We start from the raw sequence: 16,446 nt of genomic DNA, 5'->3' as shown, positions 1-16,446 counted from the left end.
TAAAATACATACTACGTGATATAAATAAAATATATTTAGCTTTGTTTATTAACGATATTATCAGGTAATGTACAAATTTTATTTCCGCGGAAAAGATAGTTCGATCTTATTGTTAGTTGCAATTATCTTTCTTGATTTGTATCTTGATCAGAAAAGACTTTTTCCATCAGTCGAGAGCATACATCCACTTGATCCATATTCTCTTCTTGTTTCAAGTCTTTTATACAATTTTCCAATGTAGAACGTAAGCACAGTTCTGGTCGTCGACATTCTTTCAAAGCAGGAAGGAAATCCTCATTGGTCAAACCATGAAGAATATTTATCAGTTGATCTCTGAAACATTAAGTACCGTGTTAAATCTTGCTCAACGGGATGCGATACAGTAAAACAGAGATAAAGTAATACCTGATCTCTGGAAGTATGTCATCAGCGGCTAATAAACCCGCTGCCTGTTCCACTAAACCCATATTCACTAGGGTTAATTTTAAATTGTCTGTATTTTCTTTAGTACAAAGAGAAGATAAAAGAAATGCAGATTTAATTTGTAATTTCTTCACTGAACTTTGCATAGCTCTCAGAAGAACAGAATAGCCATCATTTACATCCATGTACTTCAAAGATACTGGATGTTCACGAACTATACCTACATTTAGTGTCCAGATAAATTATACAATTCTGTATAATATAAATAATTCCAACTACTATATCAATGAAGGACATCTACTTACAAGATACAGCATACAGTGCTTTGATTCTCACTGCATCAGTCGGATCAGTGTCTATCATGTTCAATAATATAGGGAACAGACCAGTTTCAAGGCATCTTTCTTGACAGAATGGATTATTTTGAGCTAATTCAGCAATAACTTCAGCTGCTCTCCATCTAATGCTACTATGGGAAGAATTTAAGCATGGACCGAATATTGAAAAACCTCCTATTTTATAGAAGTCATTAGCTATATCTATGTTATCTACAAAATCTGCAATCCTTTCCAAAGCATTTTCTTGTTCTGAAGTGTCATCATTTGGTCTGAGGTCAACTACATTTGATAAAACTTTAATAGATTTCTGTAGTTCTTCGATAACATTGACTGACAATGAGGAAAGTGTTTGTTTTAGAAACTCTTGTCTCTGTAAACGTGGATCAGTTATAGTTAATTATTCATGAAAGTTGAATGTACGATGTTAAATTCATAATCCTTACTTCTTTGTCCAATGGATGAAACCGACTATCACTTGGGGTATCTTGAGAATTGGTTGCTTCCATAGCAAATCTGAGTAATCCTTGTAAATTTGTTGGCTGTCTAGGTTGATTTGGTAATACTTCCTGTACTGGCATTTGGCTATTATTCGCAGTCGATGGTCCTTCGATTGACAGTGGTCTCGTGCTGCTACTAGCACGAGATTGTCCTTCTGTTTTTTCTCGTGTATCTGATGGCTGAGAGCTATGAAATAATATTTAAATACAAATAACCCATAATTTATAAATTAAAATATAAATTAAAGAGACACATTTCGTACTTCTCCATTTTTTCTGTTATTTTTGTCGTATGTGCTGCACCCATTAAATAAATAAATTTATCTTAGAGAAACGTTCCTCTAACGAAACGTTGATTAAAACGCATTATAAATCTAATCCACTAATCACTAATGTTCCTCGCTGTAAACTTCTGTTTTCGTAACTTCTCGAAATACGAATTATAGCAGAGATGGATTGTTCTCGCATCAAAAACAACTTAAACATTGAATAAAAAAATGATTTAGAGGGGTAAATAATTTTCTCAGACGCGTGCGCGTCGGGTAATTCAAAAGCAATCTATACTCAATGGTATAGGTATCGTTATTGGATAAATTTGGAAGCAAGTAGTTTAAACGGACTTAATGTTTTCCACAATTACAATTTACAAGAACGTTCAAATTATTAATAAAAATTTTTTATTGCGCTATAGTTCGTTGGGTAACATACAATATACTATTCTATCGAAGCGCCGTCTTTCGGTAATGACGAAAAATAACATTTATTGATGTGACAGTCTGTACTGTAGGAAAATACAAATCTTTAACCTTAACCTTAACCCTAATCCTTATTAATAAAATTTTATTCCGTCCATCTGTGGGTACAATGCTGATTAGTACACACATAATATAATCTCATTTCTTCTTCTGCTCTCCTGGTTTGTGCTTGGAAAAATACTGCTTCCCTATGATTACATTTTGGACACGGATGTTCCTCTGTTCTTGGTAAAGTAGGATCTGATATAACATCTGCCACAATATGAGTCAATTCACTGAAATCATACAATAGTTTTCTATTAATTGCTAAATGTTTATTTAGGAATGACATTGAAAATTTATTGTTGGTTTTACTTACTCAATCTCGTGCATAATTTTGTTCACATAAATACAATTACTGTCTGCCAATTGCTTAAAATCACAATTTCTACACTGGAAAGAGAATACTTATCGTTATAAATTTCAACAATAAGATTAAAGATGATCTTTTCTGTATGACACTTACCGCATACATTAGTACTTTGTTTTCTTTATCTTCTTTTGGATATAACATGTTGTTACATTCTTGGCAAAATCTAATACCGACGAAACCTGGTCCGTCATCGTGTGTATCATATCCAGCTACTTTCGACATGTCTTGTACGTTTTAATTTCTTTCACACTCAATGAAATTCAAGTGATTTGAATCTATGTAATGTTCATCGAATGCCGAATAAATAAACTTTTCAAGCATTAGTTATATACACTTAAGACGGAACAATCAAAAGGTATCGAGTAATGGCGATCTTGACAAATTTTTTATTTCTGTTTTATAAATAAATATATCGGGATATTGATATGTAATTTCTCATTAAATTGTAACAACGATGTTATATTATATTTTATTGCAAAAAGAGACTTGTAATTAATTACATACAATAATGAAGTAAATCATAACCTGTTTTTTATTGGTTACGATTATAGTAAATTGTTTCGATGATAAGGCGTGTTTGTCGGAACCAGCAAAATGATTTACAGAATAAATTTTATAGAATTTAAAGTAAAAGAAAATGAAATCGAGCTTGGAACATAGCACTCTAATACTTATTATATTAAAATAAGTCAAGACTTTTTCGTCTGCGTGGAAGAGTGGGACCAACAGAAATATATATCAAAATAATGGGTAAGTTTCCATAAAGTGGCGCGAATTCGTACATACAAAATCTTACTTAAAGAAAGTTATAATAATAACTGGTTTAAATACATTTTGTTAGGATTTTGACGTAAAAAAGAAGGAAGGAAGATTTTCTGGAAAATAACCACTCTTGAATACAAACATTGAGCGCATACTGTTATGGTGGTAGAAAAATAAAGAACAAGACTTCGAACGGAACAATAAATGATGTCGGTATCAAATTATTCTGTATAAATATTCATAATTTAATTGCAACTATATAAAAATGTCCACAACGAGTTGCACCGAATAAATTGGGAAAGTGTGGGCTGAATATATAGATAGATAACAGATAGGTATATAGGTAGAAAGATTTGGAACATGGTTCGGGAAGTTTAACGTTAGTAAGAGTTTTCAGAAAAGGCAAGAGGTGCGCTAGTGTTCCCCTAAGCTACCCCCAGCCTTACTACCCCCACCCTTCCGTTTGAGCTCCCCTAGCTAGTGCAAATCTCGGCGGATGAATGTTTTCTTAAGGGATTCTTCCTGAAAGCGACGCGAAAATCTGAGAAGAGCCGACCAAGCTGAAAGTTCGTGAGTAAAATCGTTTATACGAAAATTTATGCTACTCTGTTCTTTCCGAAATCCTGAAGTTTGTAGAATTTCGCGTCATAAACTAAAAAGAAAGACCAAACTTGTGTTCAAGGCGTTCCTGGGGGGTGATGGCACTCACGCCGACAGCGTCTCCCACAAAGATTTCACCATTTTTCTATTGATGAAACGGTCTTGTGTTTCTCTGCGTACATTCGATATTTTTTGGTTAACCTGTCGGCTAGTATGCTTTGAGCACGTGATTACGATAAACGCCGCGTAACTGGAGTTTATATTTGAACTTTTTTTGTCTGAAAGAATTCGTTTATGTACTACCGACGACAGATTTGTTTTGTTGCACATTCGCTCTCGGCTAGTGCCATGGATTTTCTTTCAACTCTTCACCGATGTTGATTTCATCTCGTGTAGCCGTACATAACGATGATAGAATTACCGTTTCGAATATTCACTCGAAGGTATATCCTTAATATTTTTCAATTATAATGTACCTATGTATATGTAGATGTATATATATGTATATATACACATATATATTCACGCGTAGTTGAATATGTATCATTGATATTGAATTTTCTTAGACAATACAGCCATATTGTGCGTTGTTTTAAACGAGTTTTTACGTATTTTTAGCTTTCATATTTAATGTATATTTTTAATACTTTCATTGATGCTTAATGTCACTATTTACATCTTACTCCTTTTGAATTATCCTTTCACTCTAACAGTGAAAATCTGTAGTATTTTGATTTTGTTTGATGAACCTGTTACTCTTATTATTATTTACTCTTTGTTTTCAAGATATAAGATTAGAGTCGAATAATATTGACCCACTTAAGTTGTAGATAAACATTTATTGGTGATTTCTTTTGAAATACAGAAAATATTATCAACTTGAATAACATTGTATTTCATATAATTATGTTTTAAACATTTCAATGTAATTCTATCTCTTGTACAGTAAATGCAACAGTTTATAACATAGAAGTTGAATGTATCCGATGACTGTGGTTACTTTTAGCTTTCTTTGTTTCTTTTTGTCTCAAATAAAACTACAATTGTTTGATGATGGAAAGATGGTGAAACAACGCATTGATATTAACAGGAAAATTAACTGAAAGTCAGCTATAATGGAGAGTGGAAGTAATTTGCTTACCCCGGGTAGTTATCCCGGTGGAGATCGTCAACAGTTTTGCGTATCATGGAATTCCCATCAGTCAAACATGCACAGCGCATTTCCAAAACTGTTGAGTTCAGAGCAATTTGTGGATGTTACTTTGGCCTGTGACGGAGGATCAATAAAATGTCACAAAGTGGTGTTATCAGCTTGTAGCGATTATTTGGAACGCTTATTGTTGGAAATACCGTGCTCCCATCCAATTATTTTTTTGAGAGACATGAAAATGTGGGAACTTCAAGCTTTGGTGGAATTCATGTATCGTGGAGAAGTATACGTAGAGCAACAGCAACTTGCTAAACTAATGCAGGCTGCTGAAGTTTTACAGGTAAAAAGTTAATGTTAACGTGTAAAGATCCTTTAAGCAGAATTCATAGAGTTTCAATTAATTCTTGCTACAATGATTTGATTACCAGGTTCGCGGTTTATCCACTCAAGGGAACGACAATTGTTTAAGTAGTTTGCAACAATGCGATTCTAACGCTTCTGTTGCACCATCTACAACAGCACAACCAGAAGAACCCGATTTCAAAAAAGAAGATTCTATGTCCGACGATGGAACCTCGAGTACTAATTTTTTGGAAGCTACCTCGCTTGCCGCGCCTAGTACGGCGAGCGCGAGTGCCCCGTCACACAGTAACACACCGGTTTCGCAAAATCCCAATTCCTCGAATTTTATGAACATGGAACACAGCGAAGCGTTACAACATTTGGAGAAAGCACTTAGCGCTTGCGAAGCAACTTTAACTGAAACCCAAGGCATGGTTAAAATGGAACCGGACGAACAATTTACTCAGCAGCAGCAAGATAAACCATACTCCATCAGTATGGTACCGAGCAGTAATTGTAACCCTAGTAGTCCGTTTCCTGCGATCGAAGGTAAGAAAGAAACTAGAGAAGATAAAGAAATATAGAAAGAAAGAACGCTTAAATAAATGTATCGCTGAGAGGTGTTTCTTCGAGTAAAGAATGAATCGTATTCGGTTTTCTTATGGTTTTACTAATTCATGTTTATTTTTCAGGTTACCAGAGACGACAAAGACGCTCGGAAGAAGAATTGAAGCAAGCTTCGGATATGGTGGCACGTGGTATGACGTTTCAAGTTGCTTCGGAAAAATACAAAATTCCGATAAGTACGATTCGATTCTATATGGTTAGAAAAGGTATATTACAAAGGCGAAAACGCGGTCGTGGCTCGAGTAATCTTGGCATGAACAGTCAACCGGGAAGTCCCGCGAGTCCGCCATATCATATGATGAATTATCGTTTGCCAGAAAGCCTAAACTCCAGCCTACCGTAGTGCTGTACGAAAAGTAGCGAGTTTTTAGATTTGAGTTGAATCGAACAAATTTTTTTATCGCCGTATCGGAGCTGTTCCAGACTGTCACCGTTCGCATCTTAATTGACTCACACTGAGTTATCCGTTTTTCTTTTCGTTTTTTTTTTTTTAATTTTTTTTTTTTATCTTTTCATTTCGTTTAATCCCAGTGCGAGTGCGTTTTCGCCAAACTGCTCGTTAGATTCTCAGCACATTTATTGCATTTACGGAAGGCAGTAATTTATAAGGAAATAATTGACAATGTGTACGTATCGTACACGATAGGTATGATTTTAGTCTCGAACAGCTCGATTCCGTGTACATAAAGGCACCATACACGAACTTTCGAACGCAGCATCGTGATCGAGGAGGAAAGCGATGAAATCACAAAGAGGCAATGTATTTTGTTTGCTAAATAATGAAATTGGTAGACAAAAGAATTTTTGCTATATTGATTTAATCGAATAACCACAAGTAGTTTGTTGGTCTTATAATTTTTTCTTTTTTTTTATATCTCTTTTTGTCTGTCTATTGTAACGCGTAGATTAAGAAAATAGATGTATCGATGCAGCGTTCGAAAGTCACCTGTACGGTTCAGTTTTGGACCGTGTTCCGTTCTTCTACTTAGTGACATATACACCTTGCGTACATTGATAGCGTAAGAGGTATTTTTTTGAGTCCTATACACAGATTGCTACAACAGATTTACAAAACACGGTTCACAGAGAAGATTGAACGCGTCACGCGAATCATATTTTTACGATCGCTCGAAAATAAATCTTTTGATAATACGTATCCGTAGGGTAGGTTCTTTTTTATTATGTCGTATTTATATATGTATATGTATATATGCATATATATTAGGAATATATATGTATGTATGTATGTACGTATGAATGTATAAATATGTGTGGGCGCTCGCGTGTGTATATTTCATGAAAAATGTGTATGTATTTCTCTGTTAAGTTGGTCCCTTCGAATCGGTGATAAAACGATGAATTAATCCGTGGTTCCGAGGTACCGAATTTTCGTCATTTTCTTCTTATTGAATCGAGCAGAATGTAACAAGTTATTCGCGGTAAATACGCTCACTTTCTGATCGGCAGGAAATCGGTGGTAACGATACGCTCGAAGCTCGCGATCAAATTCGATGACACGTGGATATATTGTAATTGCATCGAGATCGTTTGCTTCGTTCACGAATGAACAATTTAGTCACTACATTAAAGACTGGGTAAGACACGTGGCTGAGCAGCAACCACGTAGAATCTTATTGTACTGCAAATCTGGATCTATATTACACAAATATTTTTGTAGACACTTTGTCGCGGAAAGTGTCTTCTTTCTGCCTTTGTACGTGCATGTGTACATGTATATATACATCCTCTGACATACATAAACATAATGCATTCTCATTCATTACATATACCACACGGGTATATGTGTATATACACATGCATGTGCACGTAAAGAACACGTATATACATACACATAAAGTATACAGTTGCGAGTATATAAGTTGTCGATGCGTATACATTTACATATATGTACATACGTAGCACATGAACATGTATGTATTAATAATTTGATACTCGACGCACGAAGAACCGGTACTCGTTCGAAGGAAAGTTGATGATCATTGCTTCGTCAAAAACGTGAGATAATACGAACGATCATGGTGTACATGGCGTAATGCTTTTTACATGCTAGTGTACAAAAAAAAAAAAGAAAGAAAAAAAAAGTAATTAATAATCAATCGTCAGAATCGAGCAGTTTTCATAAAAATCGTTCAAATACGCGATCTTTGAATATTTTTACGAACACTGAGTCTGCCTTTTTGAATGATTACAATGATTATTATACATTGAAATCCGTAGCGTACACGTAGTAGAAATATCGCGCGTGTTTGCGCGGACGTACACGGGTCCTCTATGCAATGTAAAACGTAAAAAAAAGAAAAAAAAACATAGAAACACCTGTCGCGTACGATACACGCAGCGCGCGCGCACGTATAGACGTATACGCTAAATGTAACGTAATCGTACAGTGTATTGCCTTTGTTAAATAGCATTCGGATAAAGCCATATTTTTCCATGCGATGCAATAATACAGCAAAGTAAAATTACCGTAAATGTGAAACAGCCTAAATAGAGAAAGAAGAGTGCCAGATATGAAAAAAAGATAAGCGATGGAAATGAGAAACGAACGTAAAACTAAAGTAACGGAAGGAAGAAGAACAGGATGAAGGATTAACAAAAGAATTGTTAGAACGAATAACGGACGTGATCGGTATAAAACGCTGTACAGAAAATTTCCTATCATTCAGAACGTATCTGCCTTTTATTCTGGCCTCGTGATGATAAATCCTGACTTTATTTATACTTGACAATATATGGGATACCGTGTAAAAGAGCAACTTAAAAAAAAAAAAATGAAAGAAAAAAGAAATTAGGGTAGGAAACTTTGCGAACGTTTGGTTTCTCGCGGTACGCAGTCAATCTTAGAGTTCGTGTCCGTTTTAGACGGTAACGGATCGGGATAATTCGTGGCAAAAATTTCATTTTTTAACTCGTCTTTACAATACGGCACGCGGTAAACGATTTTCTTTGCTTTTCCTCCCTCTTTCTCCCGCCGTTTTTTTTTTCTCTCCATCTTTTCGCCCGCTTCCAACACTCTCGTTCATCAACCCCACATTCCCTTTTTATTTCTCTACCGTCTCCCACTATTTATCGCGCCTATTTCCTATTTTAAACTCTTGCCTTTATCGCTTGGTTCGACGAGACGTTGGCAGAAGGAGAAGGATAGAAAAAAAAAAAAAGTATACAAACGTTGACGGTTTCATTGAAAAACTCACGTGGCATTGTTTGAAAAAGATATGGAAAATAGGAGGGGGGGGGGAAAAGAAAGAAATTCGTAACCCGCGAATCATTGTTCAAAGAGTTCCAGTTGACAAAGGTTTTATACAGATCTATAAAAAAAAAAAAAAAACCAGTATTTCAAACCAATGAAGAATAATTAGTTTTCTAATAATAACGATACATTTTACGTGAATTTAGTACAGTGCTTAAGTCAGTAATGCTCAGCAGCGTATCTAACAAATATTTTTAGTGGAAATCCGTGTCATACTCACGTGTATTATAAACGCCCTTAAAGTATGTAACTAAACAACAATCAAAGAAGAGTTGGACGGTATACTTGACGACTGTTATTTACTATAGCCGTTTTCTTAGAAATACGCGTAGATCGTAGCCATTTCGAGGCAGTTTACGTTATATTTAATTAGGTTTATCGCTTTGAACTACACTCTTGTAGCGGTATTATTATTTGTAGATAATGTTTGCGATTATACTTATTACGATGATCACAGCCGATCGCTATATTAAGGATTTCGTTTTAACAGTTACCGAGATCAATATCCCGCGTGTAGTAGTAGAACGCGATCGATCGGTCTACACGTTGTTTCTCTATTTTTTTACAAACGTCTTTTTCTATTATTTCACGTTTATTTCATCTTTTGCTATTATACATTTTCTTTTTTTAGAATCTATCATATTTCCTTATAATTTTATATTAAACCGTAACATTTGGTACGGTAAGGAGAAAAAAATTGTCGGCAATATTTGTCGAAAGATTATGAGAACGGGGACCGATCGATCGCTTCTTGGCTCGAATTACGATCACCAAGTTCTCTCTAGATATTTTTCAATGAAAACACAAGCCTATGAAAAGTCCAATTTTCTAAGCGTAGGTTCCTTAAGAGACTAACAAATTTAGCGTGACCGTTTGAAAAAAATAAAATAAATAGCGTGGCGTTTGCGCGCGTACAATTTGTAAACGTCGAGTCGAACGTTGGCCCGTACCTCGAGGTTCGGCCCGGAAACGAATAAGACCGGGGCGCGTTGTTTCCGGTCGAAGGGGGTCGGCGATCGTTGGACGCGAGAGGACAATCGAGACGCGCGTAACGATCCTCGCCGTTAGACGGATAAATTAGCGGTTAGCTGGAGAAAGAAAAATAACGTAGGTACACGATGATGCGTTGTGCGCGAAGCCGCGCGTCATTCGGTTCGATCGCTTTATCGCGAAAGTGCATGCCTGCCTGTCTGCGTGTTTAAGCGTGTGTGCCTGTTGTACTGCCGTGTGTGCGTGCGCGTGTTTCCTGATCGATAAGAGCAGCAGAGAAGAGAAGAAAAGGAGGAAAAGTTGAAGGAAATGTTGGAGCAAACGCGAAAGAAGAGGAAGAAAGTATCGAATTGTATTTCTTTTTCTAATTTTTGTTCGTACGCTTTTGTCGCGGCCCTGTTGAATGATACAGATGCGCCGAGAGGAAAAGAGAAAAGAGAGAAAGGGTATACAAGGGCGACCGCGTGGTTCGAGCATTTATCAATCTGATTTCGAGGGAAAGTTTGCGATCGACCAGAACGATCCCGATTGTTCAAAGCATCTATTATTCTGTAATCGGCGTTACGCGAAGGATAGTAACCGGAAGAGAAGTTTCTTCGAGATCGCAACGCATACGCGCTTCTGTACAGAATTTTTCGTAGGTTGTTGCGAATATTTCCAAGATAAAAGAAGAAGAAGAAATTCTGCACTTGTCGGCTTCGTGAAAATTCAAGTATTGTTGTTTGATTTACACATAAGCTGTACGTTAAGGAAAAAAAATTGCTTATAATTTTAGGGTCGTGTAACGTGTGTTAGCGAAGCATGCTTCTAAGTAGAAAGATAGGACAATGCTATAACAATAATTATTATAATTAAAGCGAACTAAGGATATAAGGCATTTAATAAGTGCAAAGTATTTCTTAATAAAAAGTACTTCCAAAAAGAACAAACAACGAGGCTGCTGCGTTCAATTATTATTTTTTTTTAAGATGAGACACCGCGAGTCGATCTCCGGGACGGAGGTGGAGGTGGATCGCGAAAAGGATGATCGTAGGCGGTTTAATTTCGGTTCGAATATTGGAGGGGGATAATTGGGAAATTTTGGGTGAAACGAGCGATGAGTGAGCAGTCGAAAAAGAGGATCGAGGGAAGATAGAAGCAAGTTTGCGCAGGCGGCACCGAGCGAGCGCCGATGCGAGCGTAAACGACCGTTCGGCACAACTCGAATCGAGTTCTTCGAAGCGAAAATTGCGCAGTTGTCGCGAGATTTCCTGCGCACACTCCCGCGCGTTCCCTTTGTGTTATTTTCGGGCGGAATCACCGTTCGAAGCTTTAAATAGGACTGACTTTCCGACAAAGAAGGCAGTTCGCAATACTGGTCCTACATGCTGGAGCATCGAAGATTGTTCGCTGTGAGTAAACACGATGCAACCGCGTGCAAACGAACCGAACGTCAAACGACGACATATTCCGATCGTAGAAAATTCGAGAATCGAGAAATGACTGTCGCGCGCGCACGCGTTTTACTCGGCCGCATTCGAATCGCATCGCATCGAGCACGGTATCGAATTCTGATGTTTCTTTTCCTTTTCACTTTATGTTTAAACAAAGAAGCTTAAATATCTCTATCGAATAGAAAAAAAAAAAAAATCGAATCGCGATAATCGCGCTTTTGATATCACCGCCAAAATTGTAACGCGACTTTGGCAGTGTTTCACGGTGAGCGTACGAAACGAGATCCCTAGCGTTCGAACTGGAGGTTGAAAATTGTCGTCGAATAACAAAGGGAACAAAGGGGTAAAGTTCGGGCCAGCGAAATGGGGAAGGGGCGGGGGGGTCGGTCGGTTAGGCACTCTAGTTCCAATGGTTAATTTTTCTCCTTTCGACGATTGCAAAACGTTTAGATGCCTTCCGAATGCATCGCCAATCCGTTGCAGCGAGAGCTGGCCGATTCCATAATCCGTTTACAGCCGCTCGACGAGATTCGAATTCTGCTGGCATGCGGAGCGAAGGCGAACGAGCCGGTGACGCAGGGTTTGAGGCCGTTGCATTACGCGGTGTGGCAGCGTTACACGGAGGCGGCGCAGCTGTTGCTAGTCCGCGGCGCGGACATTGACGCGACCGACGAGTGTGGATACTCGGCGTTGCATCTAGCCGCCGAGCACGGTTATTTCGATTTGGTGAAACTGTTGCTCGAACAGGGTGCCAAAGTCGATCATCGTAAAGACACGGGAGAACTTTTTCCAAGGTACGAGCGTCCTCCGTCTCTTCCTTCTCCCTCTGTTTCTCTCTTCTACACCCGCTAACCTTCTGCGGCGTCGTTTTTTTTTATCGATCGATCTTTCGATCGTTGCCAAGGATCTTCCGTTGCTATAAATTGCTGCATCGAACGTAATTGCTTTAGTGCACACGTGAGCAGAATATTTTTTCTTTACCAAATTTATTTTTATCATGCTCGTCGAAAACGAGAGGTGAAGGGAGAGAAAGAGAGAGAGACATCGAGGGGTTAGGACGAGACGGGGTGAAAGATCGAAAAGAAATACGGGACGATGATAGGATACGAAAGGGTGGTGGTGGTTCGAAAAGATAAAATGTGGCGAGCGACGATCTGCACAGGACGACGATTTGCGACGAACCGTTGCGGCTGGCTCTGAGAAATCGTCACGTCGAAGTGGCGAGGATCTTGCTGGAGGCTGGCGCGAATCCGAACAAGCGCTATTTCTTCGGTTCCGAGATCAATCTGGTTTCACCGTTGGATCTCCAGTGCATGGAATTGTTGTTAGCGTTTGGTGCCCAACCGAACACGAGGGACCGCGCGGGTCTGACGCCGTTGATGAAAGCCTCGAGATTGCCGCAGGTAAATCGATCATACGCTTCGAAATTTTCCATTGGAAACCGATTGATTAATCACCGGTGAAACGTTCGTTAGGGCATAGCTTCGGTGCTGCTTTTGCTCAGCTACGGCGCGGACGTTAACTCGATGGCGGATTCGCGACACGACTACCGAACGGTGCTGCATTACGCGATCCTCGGCGGTGATCCAGCGGTCATCGATCTCTTATTGAAGCAGGGTGCACGGCTCGATCTCGGACCGGAATATCAGAAACCCACCGCTCTCGACCTGGCTATTCTCAAGGGAGATCCCTCGATCGTTCAAATGCTGTTAAACTCGGGTGAGTTTCCGCTTCTTCGTTTCATTATTTCTCCATTTCTAGCGGGAAAATCGATCGGTATTGTCGCGAGCGACGAAACAGGTGGTTCGCGTTTCCGTATTAAGGACCTAGGGAATTTTTCATTTAGGTGCCGACGTGAACGCTAGTTCCCCGATCATCGGTTCTCCGTTGCACGTCGCATGCGCGGACAACATTCCAAACAGATTGGAGATACTGTCGATGCTGTTGGAACGAGGCGCGGATCCTAACTTGGTGATACGAAGCGACGAGGGTCCCGCGCTGCGTCCGGTTCTCGCCGAGTACATCGCATCGAACGAGAATCCGTCGGTCGCCGTGGTGGCACTTCTGCTCAAGTATGGCGCCAGGGTCGTCATTAAGACGCAGTTCCGCGATCCTCACGGTATCCTCAACTCACTTCAGAACACGGCGGATAAGCCGCGGCTGTTGAAGGCGTTGCTGGAGGCGGCGGAAAGTTTCGATCCCTGCATGATACGGAGATCGAGCAGCCTGACGGACGCGCAGAGGGCGTTGATGATGGAAGCGGCTAGGACCCCTTTGCCCTTGACTCACCAGGCAAGGCTAATCATTCGCAGGCTCTGCGGCACCAAGTTACCGAAACTTGTTTGCAAACTTCAGATACCTCAGTCGCTGCATCGCTATCTTCTCTACGATTTTCATTGAACAAATTTCCCATCCTGCGAGAGGACAACCGCGACACCTCCTCTCGACAACCAACGACGCGAGCCGCTGCGTTCCTAACCTTTTCGTCCACGCGACAGAAACGATAAGTTTCTATCGCTTCCACCCGGTCTTCCAGGGTATACCTTACCTCGAAACACGGCTGTGTCGAAATTTTCGTCATCGCTGGACGTGCGTTCGTTTTGTACGTAGACGAACAAACCCGGACTCGTGTCCGTGACACTTTTGTACCTTTATTTACGCGTGCAATTTTTACTTAGGTATGATAAACATGCACATGTTTGCGTACAAATACATCGTATATTGTTATTTATACATATATATTTATAAATATGTAAGAAGGAATAAACGCCATACGTGCAAGTTGTACATATACGTGTGCGCGTGAATTAAACCGAAGGAGTTCTATATAATAAATGCCTAGAGAAAAGTGTGCGTGTAAGAAAGTGGAATGTATATTCTTGTACATGTTTGATATATGTATTGTTACATTCGTGCGAATCGAAGAGCGAAATAATAAACGAAGGATATCGAACAGATCGAATATAAGGGGTTATTTGTTTCAATTATTCTAATCCTTGATTTTTAAGTCGACGTTCCAACTTGATTTTCAGCTACAACGCACGGAATGTGCTCGATCACAGCGAGCTGGATTCATTCTCGATCGTCACGTTCTACCCTACCTTCTTCTATCCTCGAAATAGCAGCCTCGATACGGTGACCCGCGTCAAAGCATTGGCAATCGCCACGCCAGTGAGGAAATTGCAAATACTTTGCGAGTACGTAGGTGCGCAATTGGCTGCTACGCTTATGCCAATTTTGGTACTGTCTTTTCGATTCTACAAGAAGAGATTTAAACGAGGGCATGCAGCGCGTCCCATTTCTCATGACAAACGATATTTCTCTTTCCGCGGCTAACGTTCGTAATAGTGCTATATTTCACGCGCGTTCATCTATTTTTAATCTCGTAACAAGTAGATGAGAATAAGAACAAAAATAGAAGTAGGATAAAAGAAAGAAAGGAGATATAAGAAGTAAAGACCAAGTTCTAATGCATTATAATTGTAAAATTAAATATTTTTAAAAACTAATGATCGATAACCAGAAATTCGACTAGTGCGCCATCTATTTAAAAGCGGCTGAAACTACTCGAGGACTTACCGACCGCTTTCCAGAAACAAGGTAAGACAGAACCCGTCGATAAGTCGATAAGACAAGACCTGTCAAACATACACGTACTCTTATTTTATTTTCTGCGCTTATTTAATTTGCTGTATTTATCTTTTTAGCTTAATAAACAAACTCATAAGGGGGCTTGACGATTTTATCCCTTTGGTGCGCCTCGTCTCACTATTCTTTTATATATTATTTTACCACTCATAGTGGATCACGCGAGAACTAGCCTTTCCAAATACTTCCCATTTTATTCACCATCTCTCTTATTTATTGTTTTATTATTCTTCATGGACCTAGTCTTACCCTTCCCAGTAATTTATTATCTTTTTGTCTTTGTGCGCCATACGATGCCCAACCCTATGTCTTTTTTATTCCAGCATCTCTTACATCCCTACATCCTTTACATCTCTGCATTCCTTACATCCCTGCATTCTGTACGTGTCTGCATCACTTACATCTCTGCATCCCTTACATCCCGGCATCCCTTACATCCTTATATCACTTATCCTCCTACATCTTATACATCTCTGCATCCCTTACATCCTTGTATCACTTATACTCCTACATCTTATACATCTCTGCATCCCTTACACCCCTGCATCCCTTACATCTTTGCATCCCTTACATCTCTTACATCCCTGCATCCCTTACATCCTTGCATCCCTTACATCCCTTACATCCCTTACATCCCTTACATCCCTGCATCCCTTACATCCTTGTATCACTTATGTATCTCAATAGAGACCGAAAAATCATGATGAATTTAGTTCCGATTTTTACCGCCAGAGGGCGCTGCTTCAACGTCGAAAAATTACTTCACATTTTTGCCGCCAGAGGGCCAAGATTGCTGCATGCTTTAGTTCCTTTTTCCAAAACCAGATGGCGCTGATTCGACATCGAAAATTTAGTTCACATTTTTGCCGCCAGAGGGCCAAAACTACAGCAAGCTTTAGTTCCTTTTTTCAAAACCAGATGGCGCTGATTCAACATCGAAAATTTAGTTCACATTTTTGCCGCCAGAGGGCCAGAATTGCCGCGTGCTTTAGTTCCTTTTTCCAAAACCAGATGGCGCTGATTCAACATCGAAAATTTAATTCGCATTTTTGCCGCCAGAGGGCCAGAATTACTGCGTGCTTTAGTTCCTTTTTTCAAAACCAGGTGGCGCTGATTCGAGGTCGAAAATTTAGTTCACATTTTTGCCGCTAGAGAGCTTAAAAATTTGGTCATTTAAATTTTGTCTTAAGGGATACCG

At 39.3% G+C, this 16,446-nt stretch overlaps 4 protein-coding genes across 8 annotated transcripts; 2 read left to right on the top strand and 2 right to left on the bottom strand.

Moving 5' to 3' along the window:
• Positions 1 to 12: 12 nt before the first annotated feature.
• On the bottom strand, positions 13 to 1,733 carry LOC117607442 (hsp70-binding protein 1). Its single transcript, XM_034331140.2, has 5 exons — positions 1,522 to 1,733; positions 1,205 to 1,445; positions 729 to 1,131; positions 406 to 643; positions 13 to 333 (listed from the first exon to the last, which is right to left on the bottom strand). The coding sequence occupies exons 1-5, from the start codon at positions 1,563 to 1,565 to the stop codon at positions 123 to 125; spliced, it is 1,137 nt and encodes a 378-aa protein (XP_034187031.1). The 5' UTR covers positions 1,566 to 1,733; the 3' UTR covers positions 13 to 122.
• A 220-nt stretch (positions 1,734 to 1,953) lies between these two features.
• On the bottom strand, positions 1,954 to 2,791 carry RpII15 (RNA polymerase II subunit RpII15). Its single transcript, XM_034331157.2, has 3 exons — positions 2,519 to 2,791; positions 2,372 to 2,445; positions 1,954 to 2,288 (listed from the first exon to the last, which is right to left on the bottom strand). The coding sequence occupies exons 1-3, from the start codon at positions 2,645 to 2,647 to the stop codon at positions 2,099 to 2,101; spliced, it is 393 nt and encodes a 130-aa protein (XP_034187048.1). The 5' UTR covers positions 2,648 to 2,791; the 3' UTR covers positions 1,954 to 2,098.
• A 207-nt stretch (positions 2,792 to 2,998) lies between these two features.
• Positions 2,999 to 9,094, top strand: LOC117607444 (uncharacterized). 3 transcript variants are annotated; one of them, XM_034331145.2, is made up of 5 exons: positions 2,999 to 3,175; positions 3,267 to 3,753; positions 4,878 to 5,277; positions 5,366 to 5,828; positions 5,972 to 9,094. In XM_034331145.2, the coding sequence occupies exons 3-5, from the start codon at positions 4,903 to 4,905 to the stop codon at positions 6,247 to 6,249; spliced, it is 1,116 nt and encodes a 371-aa protein (XP_034187036.1). In that variant the 5' UTR covers positions 2,999 to 3,175; positions 3,267 to 3,753; positions 4,878 to 4,902; the 3' UTR covers positions 6,250 to 9,094. The 3 variants fall into 3 exon arrangements, with proteins under 3 accessions (XP_034187036.1, XP_034187035.1, XP_034187037.1); XM_034331144.2 differs by having other exon boundaries at positions 3,267 to 3,757; XM_034331146.2 differs by lacking the exons at positions 2,999 to 3,175; positions 3,267 to 3,753 and adding an exon at positions 3,784 to 4,230.
• Positions 9,095 to 9,247: 153 nt separating this feature from the next.
• LOC117607437 (ankyrin repeat and SOCS box protein 16) lies at positions 9,248 to 14,583 on the top strand. 3 transcript variants are annotated; one of them, XM_034331133.2, is made up of 6 exons: positions 9,248 to 11,558; positions 12,051 to 12,394; positions 12,763 to 13,003; positions 13,076 to 13,319; positions 13,447 to 13,892; positions 13,956 to 14,583. In XM_034331133.2, the coding sequence occupies exons 1-6, from the start codon at positions 11,532 to 11,534 to the stop codon at positions 13,998 to 14,000; spliced, it is 1,347 nt and encodes a 448-aa protein (XP_034187024.1). In that variant the 5' UTR covers positions 9,248 to 11,531; the 3' UTR covers positions 14,001 to 14,583. The 3 variants fall into 3 exon arrangements, with proteins under 3 accessions (XP_034187024.1, XP_034187025.1, XP_034187023.1); XM_034331134.2 differs by having other exon boundaries at positions 12,117 to 12,394; positions 13,447 to 14,582; XM_034331132.2 differs by having other exon boundaries at positions 13,447 to 14,581.
• Positions 14,584 to 16,446: the final 1,863 nt, after the last annotated feature.

This window comes from Osmia lignaria, chromosome 14, assembly GCF_051020975.1.
Source record: "Osmia lignaria lignaria isolate PbOS001 chromosome 14, iyOsmLign1, whole genome shotgun sequence".
Lineage (NCBI taxonomy): Eukaryota > Metazoa > Arthropoda > Insecta > Hymenoptera > Megachilidae > Osmia > Osmia lignaria.
The sequence above is the reverse complement of the archived record's forward strand: the minus strand, read 5'-3'. Positions and strand labels throughout refer to the sequence as shown.

What these genes read in the sequence shown, in the direction of transcription:
- LOC117607442 (XM_034331140.2), bottom strand. Translation starts at nt 1,565, where the DNA reads ATGGGTGCAGCACATACGACAAAAATAACAGAAAAAATGGAGAA. An exon ending in TTCATCCATTGGACAAAGAA is followed by an intron (nt 1,132 to 1,204) that starts GTAAGGATTATG and finishes CCACGTTTACAG; the next exon opens with AGACAAGAGTTTCTAAAACA. An exon ending in AGCACTGTATGCTGTATCTT is followed by an intron (nt 644 to 728) that starts GTAAGTAGATGT and finishes CACTAAATGTAG; the next exon opens with GTATAGTTCGTGAACATCCA.
- RpII15 (XM_034331157.2), bottom strand. Translation starts at nt 2,647, where the DNA reads ATGTCGAAAGTAGCTGGATATGATACACACGATGACGGACCAGGTTTC. An exon ending in ACAAAGTACTAATGTATGCG is followed by an intron (nt 2,446 to 2,518) that starts GTAAGTGTCATA and finishes TTCTCTTTCCAG; the next exon opens with TGTAGAAATTGTGATTTTAA. An exon ending in AAAATTATGCACGAGATTGA is followed by an intron (nt 2,289 to 2,371) that starts GTAAGTAAAACC and finishes GTATGATTTCAG; the next exon opens with TGAATTGACTCATATTGTGG.
- LOC117607444 (XM_034331145.2), top strand. Translation starts at nt 4,903, where the DNA reads ATGGAGAGTGGAAGTAATTTGCTTACCCCGGGTAGTTATCCCGGTGGA. An exon ending in AGGCTGCTGAAGTTTTACAG is followed by an intron (nt 5,278 to 5,365) that starts GTAAAAAGTTAA and finishes TTTGATTACCAG; the next exon opens with GTTCGCGGTTTATCCACTCA. An exon ending in TCCGTTTCCTGCGATCGAAG is followed by an intron (nt 5,829 to 5,971) that starts GTAAGAAAGAAA and finishes TTTATTTTTCAG; the next exon opens with GTTACCAGAGACGACAAAGA.
- LOC117607437 (XM_034331132.2), top strand. Translation starts at nt 11,532, where the DNA reads ATGCTGGAGCATCGAAGATTGTTCGCT. An exon ending in ACGGGAGAACTTTTTCCAAG is followed by an intron (nt 12,395 to 12,762) that starts GTACGAGCGTCC and finishes CGATCTGCACAG; the next exon opens with GACGACGATTTGCGACGAAC. An exon ending in TCAAATGCTGTTAAACTCGG is followed by an intron (nt 13,320 to 13,446) that starts GTGAGTTTCCGC and finishes TTTTTCATTTAG; the next exon opens with GTGCCGACGTGAACGCTAGT.